General features: G+C 36.2%; 1 protein-coding gene across 1 annotated transcript in view; it reads right to left on the minus strand.

Moving 5' to 3' along the window:
- The window catches only part of AP3B1 (adaptor related protein complex 3 subunit beta 1), a 267,726-nt gene that overhangs the window by 118,900 nt on the left and 128,897 nt on the right, over window positions 1–19,929 (minus strand). Inside the window, exons 14-15 of the mRNA XM_036848304.1 lie at window positions 17,237–17,346; window positions 2,905–3,081 (exon numbers count right to left, since the gene is read on the minus strand). Of these exons, the coding sequence (XP_036704199.1) occupies window positions 2,905–3,081; window positions 17,237–17,346 (287 nt within the window). The remainder of the gene's footprint in view (window positions 1–2,904; window positions 3,082–17,236; window positions 17,347–19,929) is intronic.

Below are 19,929 nucleotides of genomic sequence, written 5' to 3' on the forward strand. Positions count from 1 at the left end.
CGGGCCCTCAGCAGTGAAAGAGCGGAGTCCTAACCACTGGACCGCCAGGGAATTCCCAGTAGTTTTCTTAAACTCTGTCCTCTACTTCCTCAGGCCGGAAGGACTCTGGGTTTCCTTCTGGGGTTTCAGCTTCTGTGTACAGTGCCAACTGTAGCCTGAACTCAGGATAAGAGCCATAAAAGTGGGGAAATTCACTCTGTGCCACTCTCTTCTTTCAAGTGTCCGTTTCCCTTCAGAATCTTCCCACTTTTATTTACTCTTTTGAGACTTCAGGCAGTTGTTTACTTTTTGTATTTTTCCTGAGTTTATATTTGTCCAGTAGGAGTTTGCTCAACCATACCAAAAGCAAACTATTAACTAAGTTTCAAATTCTTCTTTACACCAGGTAAAAACATTTGAGATATTAAAGAAGCTTATTATTCAATTATTCCTTAGGCATACAAATGAACACAATGTGCCAAATCTTATAAAAATCAATGTAGCCATCCCCTAAAACTAAATATTTCAATACAAAATCTGAAAATGCTCACTGAGAGATCTAGGCCACAAGGAAAACAGACCTACAAATAAATGTTGGGACTTCATGGCAAACCAGTCCCTCAACTCTGTGGCCTGGTCTTCCTAGTTCAGTGTTAAAGATGGTTAAAATAAACACATATAGAAAATAATTTTTTTACATTTAGGTGAAAGCAATCATTTTAGTCTCATCTCACATCCAATGGATTATGAATTATACAACTTAAAAACCCAGTCAAGCTGATGGTACTTAAAAAAATCACCCTTTGATGTTAATTTTCATTTATGAATTCTCTCAAACTCCTTTTCTTGAGAAATGAGAAACTGGAGAACAGAACACAACTCTACAGGATACCTTTGTTCATTTATTTTTATATTTAATCATTTAAAAACAATGAGTTGTTTTTTCTAAACATAACTATGTTTTCACCAGCTGGTGGTCAAGTCTATGTGGTTATCCTGAAGTATCATTCTAAAATACACAATACAACACTTCAGAAGCTGAGTTCCAAAACTGAATTCAAGAAAAAAAAATAGCTGAGTGCAATCTATGTTATCTTCAGATTCACTTAATAAAAAGATATGGAATACACTCTACAATTTCTGAACACACAGTACTACATTCCATTATTGGTTATTTACAGCTACAAAGAAGAGAGCCAAGGAAAGAACCTTCATTTAGTTTTGTAAGACATATCTACTTCAGTCTTGATTAACATACTAATTTGTATTACTTTTCTTTTATGATTATCTATAAGCTCACTTAGAGTAGCCAAACCATTGTTATGATAGTCATAACAATCATAATATTCTAGGTGTTATGTTGACGTTCACAGTACTACATGAATTTAGTAAGAACAGTGAGTGTCAGGCTAAAACAGTGTTTTTATCAATAAACAAGCAACTCAACAGCAAACATAGGTTTCCTCTCTTTTACTCAGTTTTTTAAAAATAACTCATTGCATGAATTAATCTACATGGCACTTGGAAATGATTAACTGATTCCTTTCAAAGATTGACTTAAAATGTAAAGATAAAATCTAAATCATAGAAATATGCTCAAAATATTTGCAATTAGTTGCTCACAAGTTTGGTACACCAATCAGCAAAAACTATAATAATACAACTCACATCACAATTAGGGATGAAGACAATCCAAAAGTATATGAATGAATATATGAATTTGAGGAGTCAACCTGAGAATTGTGAATGGCCAATATCAGGTTACTAAAGAAAGAATGTGATCTATGGGTAGGGAGAGAAGGCAGAATGAGAGGGAGACACATATAGAGAGATACACAGCAGATACAAAAAAGGAGACACAAACACTGATGGAAGAGGGAGAGAATGACAAAGACATTAGACTGCGGTAGATGGGCTGCGTGCATGTGTGAAGGCTATCAAAGAGATACCCAGGTACAGAGTGTTTTAGAGAAGGAGGGGGACAAGAACAGAGACAGAGAGAGGGAAATGGAGGGGGGGAAATCACAGAGGCTAAGTAAGAGTCCCAGTCAGAAAAATTAAGGAGAAACAGAGACAGGACACAGAGCATAAAGCCTACTAAGAGTCCTAGCTGCAAATGAGCAAGAATCCTTTTCCAGTCTCACTGACCAGATTAAGTCCTCCACCTGTAGAGAAGAGCTATTCAGACAAAGGAAGAAGAATGAGAAAGACCCTATTTTATATTGGGTTGGCCAAAAAGTTTGTTCAGGTTTTTCTGCAACATCTTACGGAAAAACCCAAATGAACTTTTTGGCCAACCCCAATATATAGTGGTGATTCTATGTATATTATACATAGAGGCTATTCCTCTTACCAACAGTTCCTCAAAGTCAACTGATTTAAAAAATGAATATTCTAAACTGCAAATCTGGTCAATTACACCACTATTAAAAAATATTGAACGGTTTTCCCTTCACATGGGGGACAAAGTCCATAGCACTTGCCACTCCAAGTCTTGCCCTTGCCTACCTTTCCAAACTCAGCTTTAAGTTTCCTGAAAGCACCAAGCTGTTTCATGACTCTGACCCCCTGCTCTCCTCTTTGCTTATTCTGTATGGTAAACTACTCCTTACAAGCCCTTAGTCAAGAGTCTTATCCTTTATGAAACTCTGACCTCTCTCCTTCTATTTTAGACTTTCAATAACTTTCTCCTCTGGAGTTCCACTGTATCACAATACTTCTATTATAGCACTTACCACATACTATTTCATTTTTTTATGTTTTTCTCCTCTACTAGACCAGAATGTCATCTCTTTATACCGCTACGACCTAAAGTAAAACCTTAAAAGAAATAGGCACCTGGTAATTGTTGAACGGACAGACTAATGTATCAGAGCAAAGAGGAAAGTAGATTTCACATAGGTAGACTAAGGATTAGTCTCTTACCTGTTTGGAGTTGGTTAAATACAGTTTTGCTCCAAGATTTAAAATCTGCAGTTTTACCAGATCATCTTCACCAGTGAAGCTTTTAGCCGTCTTCCTCAAAACATCAGGGGCAATTTTAGGAACTCGTTCACAGTTTTCTCCAATTAGCCAAAGAATACTTGCTCTAGCCACAGGAACCTAATATTAGAAGCAGATTATATACAAATATTACAAATAAGATAATCATACTCTCCTTAATATTAACATAGAAAAGGCTTTAAATATTATAAAGGTTTTATCATCTATTAATTCATTTAACATATATCCAGGAAGTCCTCCTGTATTTATGAATTTTCTTCAGTTACCAGAAATTCTGATTAAAACTGATTTCAGAGATAATGCTTAAGAAAAGATTCATAAAGGAAAAAACCACTGGTCTAGAATCTTCATTCTAACAGTGATCCACCAATTCTTGGGCTAAATCTGTCTGGCCATGCCCATTTATTTATCATTGTTGCTGCTTCTGTGCTATAATAGCAGAAGAGTAGTTGCAACAAAGACCATAAGGCTGAAAATATTTACTTATCTAGCAATTTACAGAAAAAGTCCGCCGACCTCTGCTCTAGGGCATTGGTTCACAAACCTCGATGCCTATAAAAATCATCTAGGTTTATGACCAAAACTGTAGGGTTTTGGTAACAGTTCTAAGACAGTAGTTCTGTGATGGGGTCCAGGAATCCATGCTTCATGAAGCATTACAGATGATTCTGGAGACAGGCGGCCTGCAAACCACGTTTTGAGAATCCATGGACAATATAGAAAAAGGAATAGACCCATTAAACACTATGATTCCAAATCAAAACTGTTATTGTCCTCTATGTATCTATATCTGCAGCACTGGAAATAAATAAAACTGACAAAATCATCAAGGCCTGCTTATAAAATCATGAATGCTGGTCTATTATTTGGTCATCAACAACAGAAATAGGAATAAGATAAATCTGCCCAATACTGCATTTTGGCATTATATATATTTTCAATAAACTACACTTCCATATAATTTGTTTCTTAAAAATAAATGCTTTGTTACAAATTGGAAACCTTCCACCAGCACCATTAAGACCAACATTTTATTTAGAGCATGCAAATTAGTTTTATTACTATTTGTTTATTTGTATCCTCCCCCTTTCAATATCCTTCAAAAGGAATTTGAAGGGGTATGTAAATTAGTTTCTGTGAACATTTTCACCTAGTATAGAAAATTTGCTTTTAATAATAAATGAAAAAGCCAATGGCTATCATTAAGAGGTAGCATCACAAGAAGAGATAAGACTCTTTATGAAGTCCTTTTCTAATTCCTCAAATAAAGTCCTAATGTTTTCATTATAGTTTCACAGCTGTGCACAGTACGACTGTTAAGGAAGAAAGTGAGAATGAGGACCTTTGCACAGCTAGAATTTTATCACAATATATACCACCTTGAATTCTTTCAAAACACCCATTTCAAGAAATAACATAAAATTATTAAGACACCGCTAAGTCTTTCACCAGAAGGAGAATGAGGTCATCAGAAAACTTTAAAGTCAAGTATACATTTTCAAAATAATGTGATAACAGTATCATCTTTAAATTAATATTAGAATAAGTTTAGTAAGAGAGAAGAAATCAGTATACTTACATAATAAGTGTAAGTACTAAGTATAAGTATTGAGTAAAATACTAAATGCTATTACAGATCTATTCATGTAGTATGATAAAACTGATATCCTTACTGTATACTGATTTCTGGAAAGAAAGAGGCTAGTTCTAATGTTCCGAAGGTTACACTGCATTAGGACTTTACTCCCAATCTATTATTTTAAATTGGGCTAAAGAACAATAATTGAGTGGTACATTAAATTTTCCAGTATGAAGCAATTCAAGTTGCCTGCCATAATGAAAGGTATGTCTAAATAAGAATATATGGGCAACTTCAGATTTCAGTTATGCTAGATTTATTTTTCTTAAATATTTTATTATATATTACCAGTATAAAATTAGAATTCTATGACATATCACATCTCTTACCCCACTTTAAGTAATTTTCCTCTGGTTATACACTTATTTATTTATTTACTTCTTTACAATTAAAAGGACAACCCCAAAAAGGTCTAAGAGATTGTTTATATTCCTATTCATTAATATATCAAGATTAAAATAATAATATTTAAATACTCTAAACATTCATAATGCATACATTTAAAATATAACTCTTTAAAAAATTAAAAATCAGTAAGTTCTAAGGCTCACAATGAAAATCTCTAGGTGGGGGCGGGGGGCGGGGCCAGGATCATATTCAGAGAGTCTAGAACTAAGTAATAAAATTTCTATTTCAAAAACATAGAAAACGGCAACTAAGGAGCCCGCCTGCCGCAACTAAGACCCGACACAACCAAATAAATAAAAAACACACACACAGAAAAAAAAACATAGAAAACTTCTTCACAACAGGGAATAATATCACTATAAATATACTAATACCAATCTTTCCATGATGACATTAAGAAGCTTAGAAAACTGACAAACCCAATGCTTTTGTGCGTTTGGCTGGAATCAGAATAAGATTTTCAAATTTCAGCCCTGCCTTTCTCTCCCAATTAAGTTATAAGACTCTTATTTGTACACCACTGATACTATGAATCCATGGCCACTATTTTCAAAGATTTGAAGCAACTGAAGAAAGAGCAAGTAAGAAAATTAGTCACTTTTTGTCCTCCACGGTCTTTTCAAACAGAACAAATAGGAACACGGAACTAAGGCCAAACTAATAACACACATGTATGCATATAATACATTCATTATGAACCTTTTTTTTCAATATTTTCGAAGACAAACTGGATTGTAAATGACTTTGCCTGATTCTTTATTCTAAATGCCCTGAGCAAGTGGTTAAGTGCACTTTTTAAACCTTCTACCAGAAGGCAGTTTCCACTGCCATTTTAACCCATTAACTTGCCTACAAAAACAAATAATGTTTCCTAGCTGACCACAACAGTTATAGAAAGACATCTAGAAAGATTTTACAGATCACTCTGTAAGCAGTTCAATTTAAAAGCTATTGCGTTACAACAACAGCTCACTGCACAATGCAACAGTGTAAAGTAAATCCCGCAAAAACATCGATTTTATTTATTTAAGTTTGTCAAAGGCAAAATCAGTGGACATCTAAACAAACTGCATGCAAACAGCACATCAGACCCAATATCCTGCATGTGGACTCAATATGCATGAAAACCTAAGTGTGGATTAAGTGGGGATGGCAGGGCAAGTGTAGTTAACTTGTGAAATGGCAGGCGCTCATGAGGTACCTGGGCACGGGGCACGGAGTACATAAGGCACTACTTCAGTATCGCTCAGTAGTCTACCAAATAACATCTTTTAACTCTTCTTTTATAATGTGAAACCCTCACCTGTCCCATTAAAGATAATGTGAAATCCTTTTAGAACAATCCTCAGGTAGTGTGCCTTTTATTCTGGAAGAACTTTGCTCCCAAAGCAGTATTTACTACAAATGAAGGATACTCCAAAGGATAAAATATTCACACTCAGGACAGTTGACTGCCCTATCAACATAAATTATTCAATATAAATGAATTTTAAATATAGAATTAATTTAAATTTTAGTTTTCAGATTTTCAACTATGCCACTTACTAAATAACAAATGGAATCAAAGTCTTGAATACAATAAAATCTGTGTTCTCTTTTTTAAAAAATTACATAGCTAACATCTAATAAGCTCCCACCATGTTTTACTGGCATTGTTTTTAAGTACCTTACCTGTTTTCTCAGTCAGTTATTACAAAAGCCCTATGAAGTAGACTCTACCATTCTCCCCACTTGATATATGAGGAAACTGGGGCACAAAGGAAATAAGAAACTTGCCCAACATCTCACAGCTTGTCAGTGATGCAACTAGGACTGGAACTCCAAGTCTAGATCCAGAGTTCGCCATGGGCACGGGGCAGAGACAATGAGTGCGCTATATTCTAGGAAGAATACTGGCCAGCAAGGCAAGAAGACTGGTTCTGGTTCCTGACTGATCACATATATCATGGAGACAAACAATTTCACATCAATGAGTTTCCTTTACTCATTAATCAAATGAAAGTTTATTCCTTTGCACCTATTCTTCTGCCACACTGTGCAACGGCTCCCTTAAGGCCTCCTGCAGCTTCCCCAGAGCGAGCCTTTTTTTCAGGGCAGATCTAGGCCATCTTCTTGCCTATTCCTACACTTATGCACATGGGGCATTTTCGCACTTCCTTTTACCTCTGGTTTTATGGATAAGTAAGGTGGTCACGGTGGGAAGAGGTCTAGCTGTCACCTCGGTTCTTCCTCCTCCCAGAGGGTACATGAGCCCAGGATTTCGCCCTGATAAAGTGGCTTAGGTACTGAGGGAAAACATGCTCAATAGTGTCCTCTTGTCCTCTGACACTGGTCAGATTGGCTCTTTCTAAAATCCAGGGGGTCTAGGATTTAGGTCAAATAGGCAGAGATTCATTCAGTAAGAAAGAGGTCTCATTTAAGGCTCTCAGGCTTAATGTTAGAATCACGTGCCCACATTTAAAGGTCCTCAAGTGCTTGGTCAGATGAATAAAGCCCACTTTCTTTTCCACATGGCCACTGTTCTGTGAATAGGTCTCTTGACTGGAGCAGAGATTCTGGGGATTCACTTCTGATTTGAAGCTGTTGTTGGCTACACCCCTCACCACATTCTTCTGGAGTAACTTGTGCCACCAATCCCTGGTCATTTTTAGGGTTCTGCATCACAAACCATCTTGCTTCTTTCTTCCTTGTCCCACTTCAAGCACTTCAGCTTCCTGAGGTATGTTAACAGTAAAAACTCATCACCTTTTCATTCTCCAAAAGTTCGGGGTTTTTTTGCTATAGAATTGCATATAGTTTTTCTTATAATTATTTTAATCTCTTCTATATCATAGTCCCAATTTGTCTACTTTTGCTTTCTCTCCACCTTATCAGAATCAGGAGGGATTTTCTACTTTATTATCTTTCCAAAGGACCACATTTAAGATGTATTTATCAATTTCAACTATCTTTATTTGGTATTCCATTTGACACAATCATCTCTGATCCCTCTTAGGTTTCTATGCTTTCTTTCACTGTTATTTTTCAAATGTCTCAGGACAAATATCAAATTCTTTTATTTTTGGTCTCTTTACTTTAAAAATGGTGACAGTTACAGCTTTAGCCATGCCTCACACATTTTGAAATAAAGTAGTTTCTTTTTCTGTGCTTTTAGGAAAGCCTGTATTTTTTTCTTTAAACCTTAATTTAAAAGTTTATTTCTTGCTTCACAACTGCTCTGGTACCATTTTAAAATATTTAATTCTTACGTTATTGCTTAAGGTTAAAAAATATAAAAGCTTTAAGTTTACTTTATGTCTAAGTAAATGATTTTTTGTAAATGTTCTATGGATACATCCATAAAAGTGGGTATTATCTGCTCAAGAGATATAAGATTTTAGCTATATTTACTATATAAAGTATTGATTCTGTTATTTAATTTCTCTATGTCCTTACATCTACATCTTACCTAAAAAATCTATGAGGTATATCTAATTCGAGACAAGCATATTAAAGTCACCCACCAAAACTGTATTTTATCTATTTCTCCTTGCATTTCCAATAGATTTTTCACTTACATATTTATTTGGTTGCCATATTTTTTGTGCACATAGGTTTATGTTTCTTAATTTCTTTGTAAATTGGGCCTTTTTTTCATTTTATAATGTTCCATTTTATCCTGTTAAAAGTCTTTAATTAATTTTAAATTCTTGTTGATATTCACTTAATGTCTCTTTCCCTATTTTCTTATTTTCAATCTTTATCACTTTGATTATGGTGTTTTAATTATAAATGGCCTCTATCTGGCTTTTGTTTTTCATTCCAATTTGAAAGTCTGTCTTCTAATGAGAGAATGCAATCCATTCATATTCAAAATAGGATATATTTGATGTTTACTCTTCCAGCTTACTTCTTGATTTTAACTCTTCCATTTTAATTTTTAAAAATTTATTATTTACTTTACATTTTGGTTTTCTTTTTTTCCTTTTGTGAATTTGGAATTCCCACCATATTTTGTATTCCACTAATAGTTATCATCTATCTGACAAAAACAGAAAAACAAGCTGTGCTACATAGATTCATAAGAAAGTATGTACTTGGCTAATATTCCAACAACTGCCGTAGAGAAAGGCGATGCAATCAAACATTTTCCTGAGCCCCACACAGGGACATAATCAAATACAACAAATTCTTCTTCCAAGAAAGTCTGTGGTTTGCTTGATATGGGTCTTATATACTGCCACAGGTTTCACGTATAAGCAGCTGCATTCACCTGAAAGCCCTAACACTCCCTTGCTTTTGCCTCTTCCTTTCTAACAAGAGCAGAACAAGCTTAAAAGCACAAGTTTTAACTAAATTCTGCACAAGATGATGGGGAATACAGAACTCCACATTCCTATTTCTTTCTCATAACCAGACAAACATTTCTCCATCATTTTTTATAAACAAGGAATTAACTATTTTCCCTATCAAAATCCACTGTTTTCACCCCAAGATAAGCTATTTTCACCTTATATTTTTTTTAAACAAAATTCACATTTTATTTAGGTTGAAATAAACTATACAAAATTGATTTCTTCACCAAAAACAACAGCAATATTTTCTGTATTATTCCTAGATAAACTACAACACACTTATTTTTGTGGTTTTTCTAGGTTTTGCTTGTAAATCAAGATGAGGCAGTAGATACAGTCTTGGAAAAAACCCAAGAAAACAAACAAATCAGTTGTCAGTATCCATGGCCTCTGATCCTGTCTTGACCATGAAACAGAAGTGTTCAAAAAGCTTATGAAGATGTAGGCTCAATAAAGGAATGTAAACAGCAACAACCAGATGTGGAACAACAATGGCAGGCTCTTCCATTCAAACTTTAACTTGTTCCTTTAACTTCATTTGATAAAGACAAAATCTACACTGAAATTCTTGTTTGGTGAGCTCACCTATTTTTCTTACAGTCTGATAATTTTCTTAACTGTCCCTTACAGATTTTTAAGAGCATACTTAAAACTCCTACTATTCAAAGATCAGTCATGAGCTTCGTTGTAACGTTTTATAAAATGTATTCCTTCCTCCCATACCTCCTCAAAATTTATTTCTTCAAAGAACTGATAACTCAATCCCTGACAACTGGATCCACAGCGATAAATGTTATGTCTAAAATGACTTAACTAATACAATTCCAAAGTGCCATTAGCAGAGATCACACAGAGTGTAATGTGGTACTTTCAATGCTATCTTCTGGAAGAACAGTTAGGTCTCCAAAGCATGGGACTTCAAATGGGCCATTTAAACAGGCAGATTATCAATGACTAATGTACTCAATGGGAGGCCTACAGATCAAGATATTCCGTGATTAAGTGGCCTACGTACACTTTACAACTTTTCTGTAAGATATTTTCAAATTTCCGACAGATTTTTTTCAAATATCAAATATAAGAGAAAGCCTATTTTAAAAGTCTCTTAGGTATTTTCAATGGTTTCTGAATTATCTGTAGGGAGCTCTGACTTACTTGTATAGAGTTTGATATATGTATCCACCATTAAATCCAAATCGTGTTTTATATCAAAATTTCTGTTAAGCAAAGCCAAGTTACTTGACCTTTGGTCTGTCAAAGTGTTCCTCAGGTATGCTTTGAGACGATTTCGCCCATTTTCATAGCATTCATTCTCAACCTTCGTCACAGGAAGAATACATAGGACCTTCAGCAATGCATAAACATTAGGGAAAAACTTGATGTCTGGCAGATGAAGGGCTTCATAAATAGTGGATGGAAGTTCTGTATCTTTCCCTCTGTGTTTCCACTTGATTCTCCAACAATGCAGCTCAGCAGCTCAGGATTAGGTAAGTCACTTCTGTACATGTCAGCATGATGCTCCTCTGATGTACTGAATTTAAGCTGTCCCATGACAGAGGGTACCAGAGGTAAGCATTTAAGAGCTTTGAGGTGCTTTTCTGAGAATATATCTTTCAGTTCCTGAATAATGTGTTCCACTGTTGGAATACTTAAGAGTTTCTTTATAGTAACTCACAGAGGTTAGCTGAGATTTCAGGTTACTGTGCTGGGCTCTGCGAAATTTCCCTGGGAGTTTCATCTGAATATCAAGTTTGGTTGCCAAATTTGTGGCTTCCTCAAACTAAAATTCATGATAAACTTCGATATTTTCCATCACTTCATTTAGTGAATGCAGCACGGCAGTCAAACTACTGGCTGCAAAGAAGGCATCAGAGATTTGCCCCTGAAGATTTTTCCCAAAGGCTCTTGTAAAAGATAGAACATTTTTAAGAACAACAATGGTAACGATGAAATCAAAATCTGTTACCGCACTACAGAGTACAAATGCTTGGCCAGCTATACAGTTATTCCAGCTAACATTTGTGTCACTAATTATACCATCTAAACACAAAACAAGTGCTTGTAGGAGGTCCACTAAGATTCCAAACGCATCATGCCTGCCTGTCCACTGAGAATGGCAAATTTCCTTCAGTTCTTTGCCCCTTTCTTCACTGTTCTGAAAGAGGACAGAAATTACATTGTCAAGCTCTAAAAGCAGTTGTGGTGATTGATGGAAAAAAGAACAAATTTCCTCAATTGTTCCTAATGCGACAGATACTCCCATAACAGGCACTGATTTTGCCAACCACGTATTTAAGGCACAGGAAGAGCAGAGTGTGTAGATAGCTTGGGGATATTTCTCTAAAAGTCTAGAAGCAACAACTTTCACTTTGGAAGAAAATCCACTGGACACAATGTAAGCCTGGCCATGACAGTACTCCATGTTTAATCCCCACTTCTCAGTTATCGCAGTGTGAAATTTCACAGCCAAAATTTCTGCATCGGCTTCATAAGGCAGGAAGCCCACAAATTCCTCTCTCAGGTTGTGAGCTCCGTCAACAAAGCTCACCAACACAGGCAGGTGCTCTTCCCCTGCTATGTCCACCACATCGTCTGTGACGATGGAAAAGAAGTGAGTGTCTCGCTTCCCTGAGGGTTTCTTCCTGAATGCAGCTCTCACAGATCTCTAGCATCTGTTTCTGCTGTGTTTTTGAACAGAACAATGTGTTCACTGCCGTTGTCTCAAAGCGCTTTCTCAGAACTGATCCGGCACTCCAGCAGTGCTTGAAGGTTATCAGGAGTAAAGAGACCTTCTGGGATTTCATCAGCTTCATGTCCATCCAGAGGTATGTTCTGTTTCCCCATAAGAATTAAAATTTCAAATAAAGATTTTAAGTATTCTCTGTTTTCCTTCTCTTCAAGGGATAAAGGTAAAATGTCTTCCTCCTACTCTTCACCCTCTTCTTCTGCACTGGGGTTCTGAGCATTGCTGTTGTTTATTTCCTTATGTTTTGGTTCCTGTTCAGAAGTTTCATCAATTTTCTTCTGTTTCAGTGTCCTGATTTCATCTTCACTCAATTCTTTTATTCGGTTTTTCTGTGTTGTGTGGATTATTCAAATGGTTGGTAAAATCAAATATTGTTGGTATTGCATTATCTCGAAGAACTGCCCTATAAGGACTAGTTCTATGGATCATATAAGCCTCAAAGTGTTTGGCACACAATCGGTAATGTTAAATTAGTTGATCAGGCGTTTTAACTTCTAAGTCGGCTCTCCTACAATTCTCCACTAACTTCTGGCATCTGGCTGGATCCCGTGGGAACCTGAAAAAGGCCAGGTCCGACTGTGTGCTCTTCCACGTGCAGCTGGGCGCCGTGCAGAAGCTCCGCATTGTCGTCTGCTCGCAGGCCGGCCCAGCCCTACCCTCCCCCTTCCTCAGGCAGCCCGCCCGCCCGTCGGGGCTGGGGAGGGGAGACAGGCCGGTGTGCCAGGAGGTGGGGGGGGCACCTTACTACTTATTAAACACAAGATGAGAATACGAAAATAATTTCACTTCTCTCTCCTCTCTTCCTCCCATGAGACCTTCAAAACACATTTATTCCGCCCCAATCCCATCCTACCCCTAGATTTTCTAAGATTGTTCAATATTTTTAGTTCCAGATTATTAGAATTTCCCTTATATTATGATTATGGCCCTTCTTTTTCAAGAGTTCTCAGCACTTTTGTTAGACATTCCTAGTCTATCTTTATACATTTTAATTATGTGTATAAATATATACATATATTTGTGTATCTCTATTCTTTGATTTCCCCAATCTAGAGTTCACTGCTGTGGTTCATTAGTTCTTGCTTAGAAAAGTGGTTCTTACTAGATGATGTAACACTTGTCTAAAAGGTATCTAAATACCTGTAGGAGTATTTGTGATTGTTACAATGACTAAAAATACTACTGAAATTTGATGCTTGGTACACAGGGATGCTGGATGTCTATCTCAGTAGACTTGAGGAAAAGGTTTTACCCTCTTATCTCCCATCAACAGATCACTGACAAATGATGTCAAACATTTATTCCACATATGGGCAAATATGGACCAATCTAATGCCTAATTTCTCAATGATTTAGGGGAATCAAAAGGAAACAACAATAAAGTCCTGGCCAGGTCAGTGAGTAGGCAAGTAAATTGAATACAGAAAAGAGAGACTAGAAATGGAAAACAGATATATCATGATGTATTGGTTAAGAAAGCAGACCTACTAGCTATGTGACCTTAGGCAAGTTACTTAACCTCTCTGTGCCTCAGTTTTCTTTTATGTAAAATATATAGAATAGAACCTACCTTTCAGAGTTGTTATTAAAATTAATGATTTATATTTTTAAGGTGCTTAGAATAGTACCTAGCATATGATTAGCACTAGAGGAGTTATGTTAAATAAATTAGTAAAATAGAAATGAAGCAACAAGGATGCTTACTAAATTCAAACCTTATCATTAAGTCTGTCTCCCTCAAAAACTTTAAATATAGCCATGATCATAATTACAGCTTACACGAAGCTCTGTTTTAAGTGTTTCAAATATGTTGACTCATTTATTCCTCACAACAGATCTATAGTTATTAGTACTACGGTTCTCATTTTACAGAGAAGAAAACTGGAGCAGGGAGAAGTCAAGTATTGCTTAAGATCACAAAGCTAGTAAAAGGCAGAGACTAAACTTGAACACAACTCATCTGGTTTTCAAATCCACTCTCTTAACCTCTCATACACAGTCTTTGTAATAAGTCCTGATTTTGATGATTAATCAACAATAACAGTAGATATGAAGACAAAGAACAGTGGTGAGAATGTGGTAGAAGATCAGATGCTAAGTGACCCCGTGAGTATTATTCTTAGCTTTAAGATAAATGTGTAACTGCCCTGCAAGCTTTAATAACACTCTGAAGGAAAGAAAACTTTGCCACTAGAGAGATTAAAAATTGGTCCTGACTAGTAGGCTCCAAACCCAGCCATCTATTACCTTTAACTATACAAATATGATCCCTCTGAACAGACTCTGAGCATAGATTACCCCATCTTCAAACAAGGAAGAAGGGTGACCCTTGCACAACACGGGTTTGAGTGGCATGAGTCCACTTACACGCAGATTTTTTTCCCAAAAAACATACAGTCGCAGGTTTTGCATATGCAGATTCAACCAACCTGGATCAAAATTTCCATCCCCGGTTGGTTGAATCTGTGGATGCAAAACTTATGAATATGAGGGCTGACTGTAATATACTGCCCCCTCCTTAAACTACAACCCCTCTAGTTATAGAACATTAGCTGTCAAACTAACCAACATTCAAGGGACAGGCAGAGTAAAAGACAAACACAGTGGAGAAGAGTTTGAAGAAAAACCAGACAGAAGCAATGGAGAGAATGTCTCAAAAGTGAAGCAGTGGTCAGTGAAATCAAATGCTAATGAAAGATCAAGAAAGATGTGGACAGCAAATTATCCACTGGATTTAATAAAATCCAAATAAAAGGAGATAGTCAATAACCTTGCAAAAGCAGTAGTGGAGTGGTGGACAGTCAAAATCAGACTGTGATGGGTTGACGAGTTGAAGGTAAGGAAATAAAATTCTTTTCAGGTAATTCTTCCAAAAACTTTAGTTCTAAAGGAAGAAGAGAATGAAATAGGACACAAATAACAATAACAGCTAACATGCGGTGCTGTGCGCCAGGCAATGTTCTAAGAGCTTTACATTACTTAACTAACACAGTACTTTCAATAACATAGGTTCTTTTACCCTCACCATTTTATATTGGTGGGCAAAGTGATGGGCAAAGTGAAGTATAGCGATTTTAATGTAAGGACATATAATGTGACAGAGTAAAAATTAATATTTATTTTTAAATTTAATGTAATTTTTAAACAACTTCAGATGTATAGAAAACTTGCCAGAAGAATAAAAAGAATTTCTGTATACCCTTCACCCACATTTCCCAAATGTTAACATTTTACTACATTTGCTCTAGCTTTCTACATATACAAACACATTTTGGTTTCCAGATCACTCAAAGTTGTAGATATGCCCTAATACTCTGAAATACTTCAGTGTAAACTTCCTAATAAAAGGAATGCTCTTATATAATAAACACAGTAGAATTATTTAAAAACCAGGAAACTGAACAGTGAACCAATACTACTAACTATTCTAAAGATTTTATTGAGATTTTTCCAATTATCCCTATAAAATCCTTTATAGCAAAAGAAAATCCAAAATTATGTTACATAGAGTTGTCATATCCTTCTAATCTCTTTTAACCTGCAAAAGTTCCTGAGTTTTTCTTTCCATTTTATGATATTAGCATATTTAAAGACTGTAAGGCAATTATTTTGTAGAATACCCTCATTTGGTATTGTCTCATGATTAGATTCAAGTTATTCACTTTTGGCAGGAATTCAACAGACTTGATGCTGAGTTCTGTTCAGTGTATCTTATCAGAAGGTACATAATCCCATTTCTGGCAATGATAACTATGTTCATTTGGTTCAGGTAGTGTCTGCTAGGCTTCTCCGTTGTAAAGTCAAAAGTCAATAATTTGCTCTTTTAAATTAAGAATAACTTATGAGGTTATTTATACCTTAAAACTGTGCAAATATCCTGTTACTACTCAAATTTTCACCCCCTAGTTTTCAGCATTTGTTAATGATTCTCACGTGAATCAATTACTGTTGTGATGGCTATTCTAATTCCATCCTTTGTTCTTCTACAATTATTAGTTGTTTTGCATTGTAAGGAAGAACTTCCCTTTCTCCTTACTCATTCATTAATTCATCCATTCAAGTGTGGATTCAGAGATTCTTACCCTATTCAATAGGTTATAATCCTTTTACTATCATTTATTTTGTTGCTCAAATTAGCCAGTAGGGGTTCCTTTAAGCTGGCTCTTGTATCTTTCTGACACGTCTCTACCATTCTGTGAGCACTGTCTTGTTTTTATGGCCCAACAAGATGTTCCAAGATTATCTTCTTCTTTCCTTGCCCTAGCTCAGAAATCAGCCATTTCTCTAAGGAGCCCTGGTTCCTTTAAACGCTGAATGGAATTTAAAAACCAAAGTCTACCATAAAAGGGGATGCAGTACTACATTCTACAACATGCATGAACCTTGAAAACACTCTAAGTGAAAAAAGCCAGACACAAAAGGCCACTTATTATATGATTCCATTTGTATGAAATGTCCACAATAAGCAAATCCATTGCGACAGAAAGTAGATTAGTGGTTGTCAGGGGCTGCAGTAACGGGAGGATCAGGAGTTTCACGTTAGGAACTTGATTTTAGGGATGATGAAAACGTTCTGGAATTACAGAGTGGTCATGGTTGCACAACCTTGTGAATATACCAAAAACCACGGAGTTATATACTTAAAAGGGTGAATTTTATGGTATGAAATGATACCTCAATCAAAAAAACAAACAAACAAGATCTGGGCACTAGGTGTGCTCAGTGGTACTGGGGTTATTATTGCATGTAGGCCCTCTTAAAGGACAGCATTAGGAAACAGACGTTTGTATACTCATGTACAAATTCATATGTGTACATACAAATGTGTATAGACACACACATACATGCATATACACTCCAACACATCTAGCTCTCCATATAAAAACCCATGAAGTTCACATTGATATCTCCAATTCCAAGCCAATACTGCAGTATTTATTGTATCCTTCCCTTTTTTCAGATTTGTGATCCCCTTCCACAACAGTGTGGAATCTTAGAACAAGGAGAGTTCAGCTCTCTTCACCATTATACTTCAGTATGTCTGTTTATTTTAACAAAACTATAATTTACTGAATAAAATTCGGCTGAATTGGTACTAAAAGCAAAGATCTCTTAATTGGTACTCACAGTGATACTGTCCAAGAGTTTGGCCATATGTTTAATAATTTCACCATGTTGTACGGGTTGCATTTGCAGTAATTTCTTAATAACAACCACACTTTCAGCAACAACTATTTCTGAAAAAAAATTCACATTATGCATATTAAATATGTATAATTCAATTCAAACTCATTATTCTTGGTAAAACGTAAATTTAAATTAGCAAAACATTCTACATGTCTTAAATGACTAGGTGAAAACTATAACCATGAGTGTACATCTAAATTTGGGGGGGTGAACCTTCATCTAAAGTAGGAGAGTATACTTTAATTTCTAACTTCTGTTGCTGTCTCCTAGCTTCTGATATCCCTTTCTAATCTCTGCTTCTTTAATTCAGAAAAGCAAAGTGAGGTTAGATTACGCAATCACCATAATGTTCAACTGTCTTTGGCTTTTAATCACAGCTCTCAAATACTGTTCTTTGATTCCTAGCAGTTATATAGTGGTAATCAAATACTTAGAATCTACATAACATTTTTTCAATTCTAAAGAAAATAGCAAAGTTTAAAAAAATTCCTTAAGTGGTATGTCCAGAAAAGTGAGTAGCACGTATTATTAGTAGTAGGAAAGGTGTTACTATAGAAATAGCATGGACTTCAAGCCAGAAAGAGTGGGCTTGTGAGCTAAACCGTTTCCATTTGATGCATGAATCCACTCTCTGCATTTCTTGGCCCAACTCTGTGCCCTGAGAGGCTGACTTCTGTGGACTGTATCAACCAGATTCCTTTGTCCCTCACTTACAGGTATGTTTAGCCAATAGGAAGCACCAGCAAGAAATCAGGGGGCAGGAGAGAATATTTATTATCCTGGATCCCTCTCCTGCCAGACCTCCCTGGCAGTGCTAGCATTCCTCTATTGAAGGTTTCAGTTCCTATGAGTGGCTCTCTCCTTCAGGGTCTGTTAAGTGTCCCGACTCCTCAAACCGCTTCCCTTCAATTCTACATATGGTAAAGGCTTCCCACCGTTGCTACCCTGCGAGCCCCAGGGTGTTACAGTATATCTTGTTGGTTTCCCTTAATCCCACCCACAATTTATAAATAAATAGTTCCTTCATTAAATTCTCTTCAATTGTCCCTTTTAAGTGTATCATCTGTTTCTTGCCAGGGCCTTAACTAATATAGTAATTGGTACTAGGAGTGGCTCTAGGAAGCAGATCCTCAAATTGGGATTCTGAGATTGAGTTATCACAGGCTAATCACTGGTCCAGAGTTACGATTTTAGTGGCACCGGTAGAGAAATGTCATAAACTAGTAAGAGCACCTGACCTAATGGAATGAATCTTATATAAATGATTACTAACATTACTGATGCCAAAGAAATACACCAACACTGCCTTTACTTATTATTCTGGCATTTTTATTAACTGAGATTCATGGATATTAGAGATTCCCCTGGCAAACACATAGGTGACTTGTGTTCTGTTACTCTTTTTCTCTGAAATATATTTTCTTATCTAGCTCCGTTTAAGAATATAAGCAGGGACTCCCCTGGTGGCGCAGTGGTTAACAATCTGCCTGCCAATGCAGGGGACAGGAGTTCGAGCCCTGGTCCGGGAAGATCCCACATGCCACGGAGCAACTGAGCCCGTGTGCCACAACTACTGAGCCTGTGCTCTAAAGCCCACGAGCCACAACTACTGAGCCCGCGTACCCCAACTACTGAAGCCCGCACGGTTAGAGCCTGTGCTCTGCAGCAAGATAAGCCACCACAGTAAGAAGCCCGCGCACCGCAACTGGAAGAAGCCCTCACCCAGCAACGAAAACCCACCGCGGCCAAAAGTAAATAAATAAATAAATAAATTTATTAAAAAAAAAAAAGAATATAAGCAAAATTTTTTATCATTCTAATTATTATTAAACATATGTATTTCATATTATATATGTGTGTGTATACACACACACACACACACACACCTCTTTCTCCCTGGGAATGATACATTAATATTTCATAATGTTTCAGTTTACAAAATGATATTTCTTTTTAATTCTCATAATAACATATGGTAGGTATCTTATTATCATCTTAAAGATGAAGAAAGAGAAATGCACTGAAGAATTCAAACTGAGAACCAGAATGTACCATTTTATCTCTAATGTTCTGTTACTATGAGCAGGTATTACTTTTATAAAGACCACCTCTTGGAGCTATGAGGAAAACAAACAAATCAGAAAGAGACTCTGCCCTCATCAAACTTACACTCTGCTAGGAAACATTAAGTGGTTATGTAAGCAATTACCATGCAAAGTAAAGTATGGTTAAGTGTGGTTTTGAAGAATCCATAGTAAAAAATTTATCTTTTTAAAATATATTATTGCAAAACTAGCCTAAGTAAAACAAACAAAAAAAAGTTGTATAATTTTAATAATCCACATGTAGAGGCAGGGTTGGCTATAGTTGAAATAAATTTGGCATTATTTACCCTTTGGTGGCACTTTAGTTTCCTATTGTTGTTGTTATAGATTACCACAAACTTAGTGGCTTAAAGCAACACAAATTTATCATTTTACAGTTCTGGAGCCAGAAGTTAACACGAGTCTTATGGAGCTAAAATCAAGGTGTTAACAGGACTAAGTTCTCCACAGAGGTTCTAAGGGGAAATATGTTCTTTGCCTTTTCAAAATTTTAGAGGCTACCCACGTTCCTTGGCTCAAGGCCCCCTG

The sequence above is a fragment of the Balaenoptera musculus genome, chromosome 3 (assembly GCF_009873245.2).
Source record: "Balaenoptera musculus isolate JJ_BM4_2016_0621 chromosome 3, mBalMus1.pri.v3, whole genome shotgun sequence".
Classification (NCBI taxonomy): domain Eukaryota; kingdom Metazoa; phylum Chordata; class Mammalia; order Artiodactyla; family Balaenopteridae; genus Balaenoptera; species Balaenoptera musculus.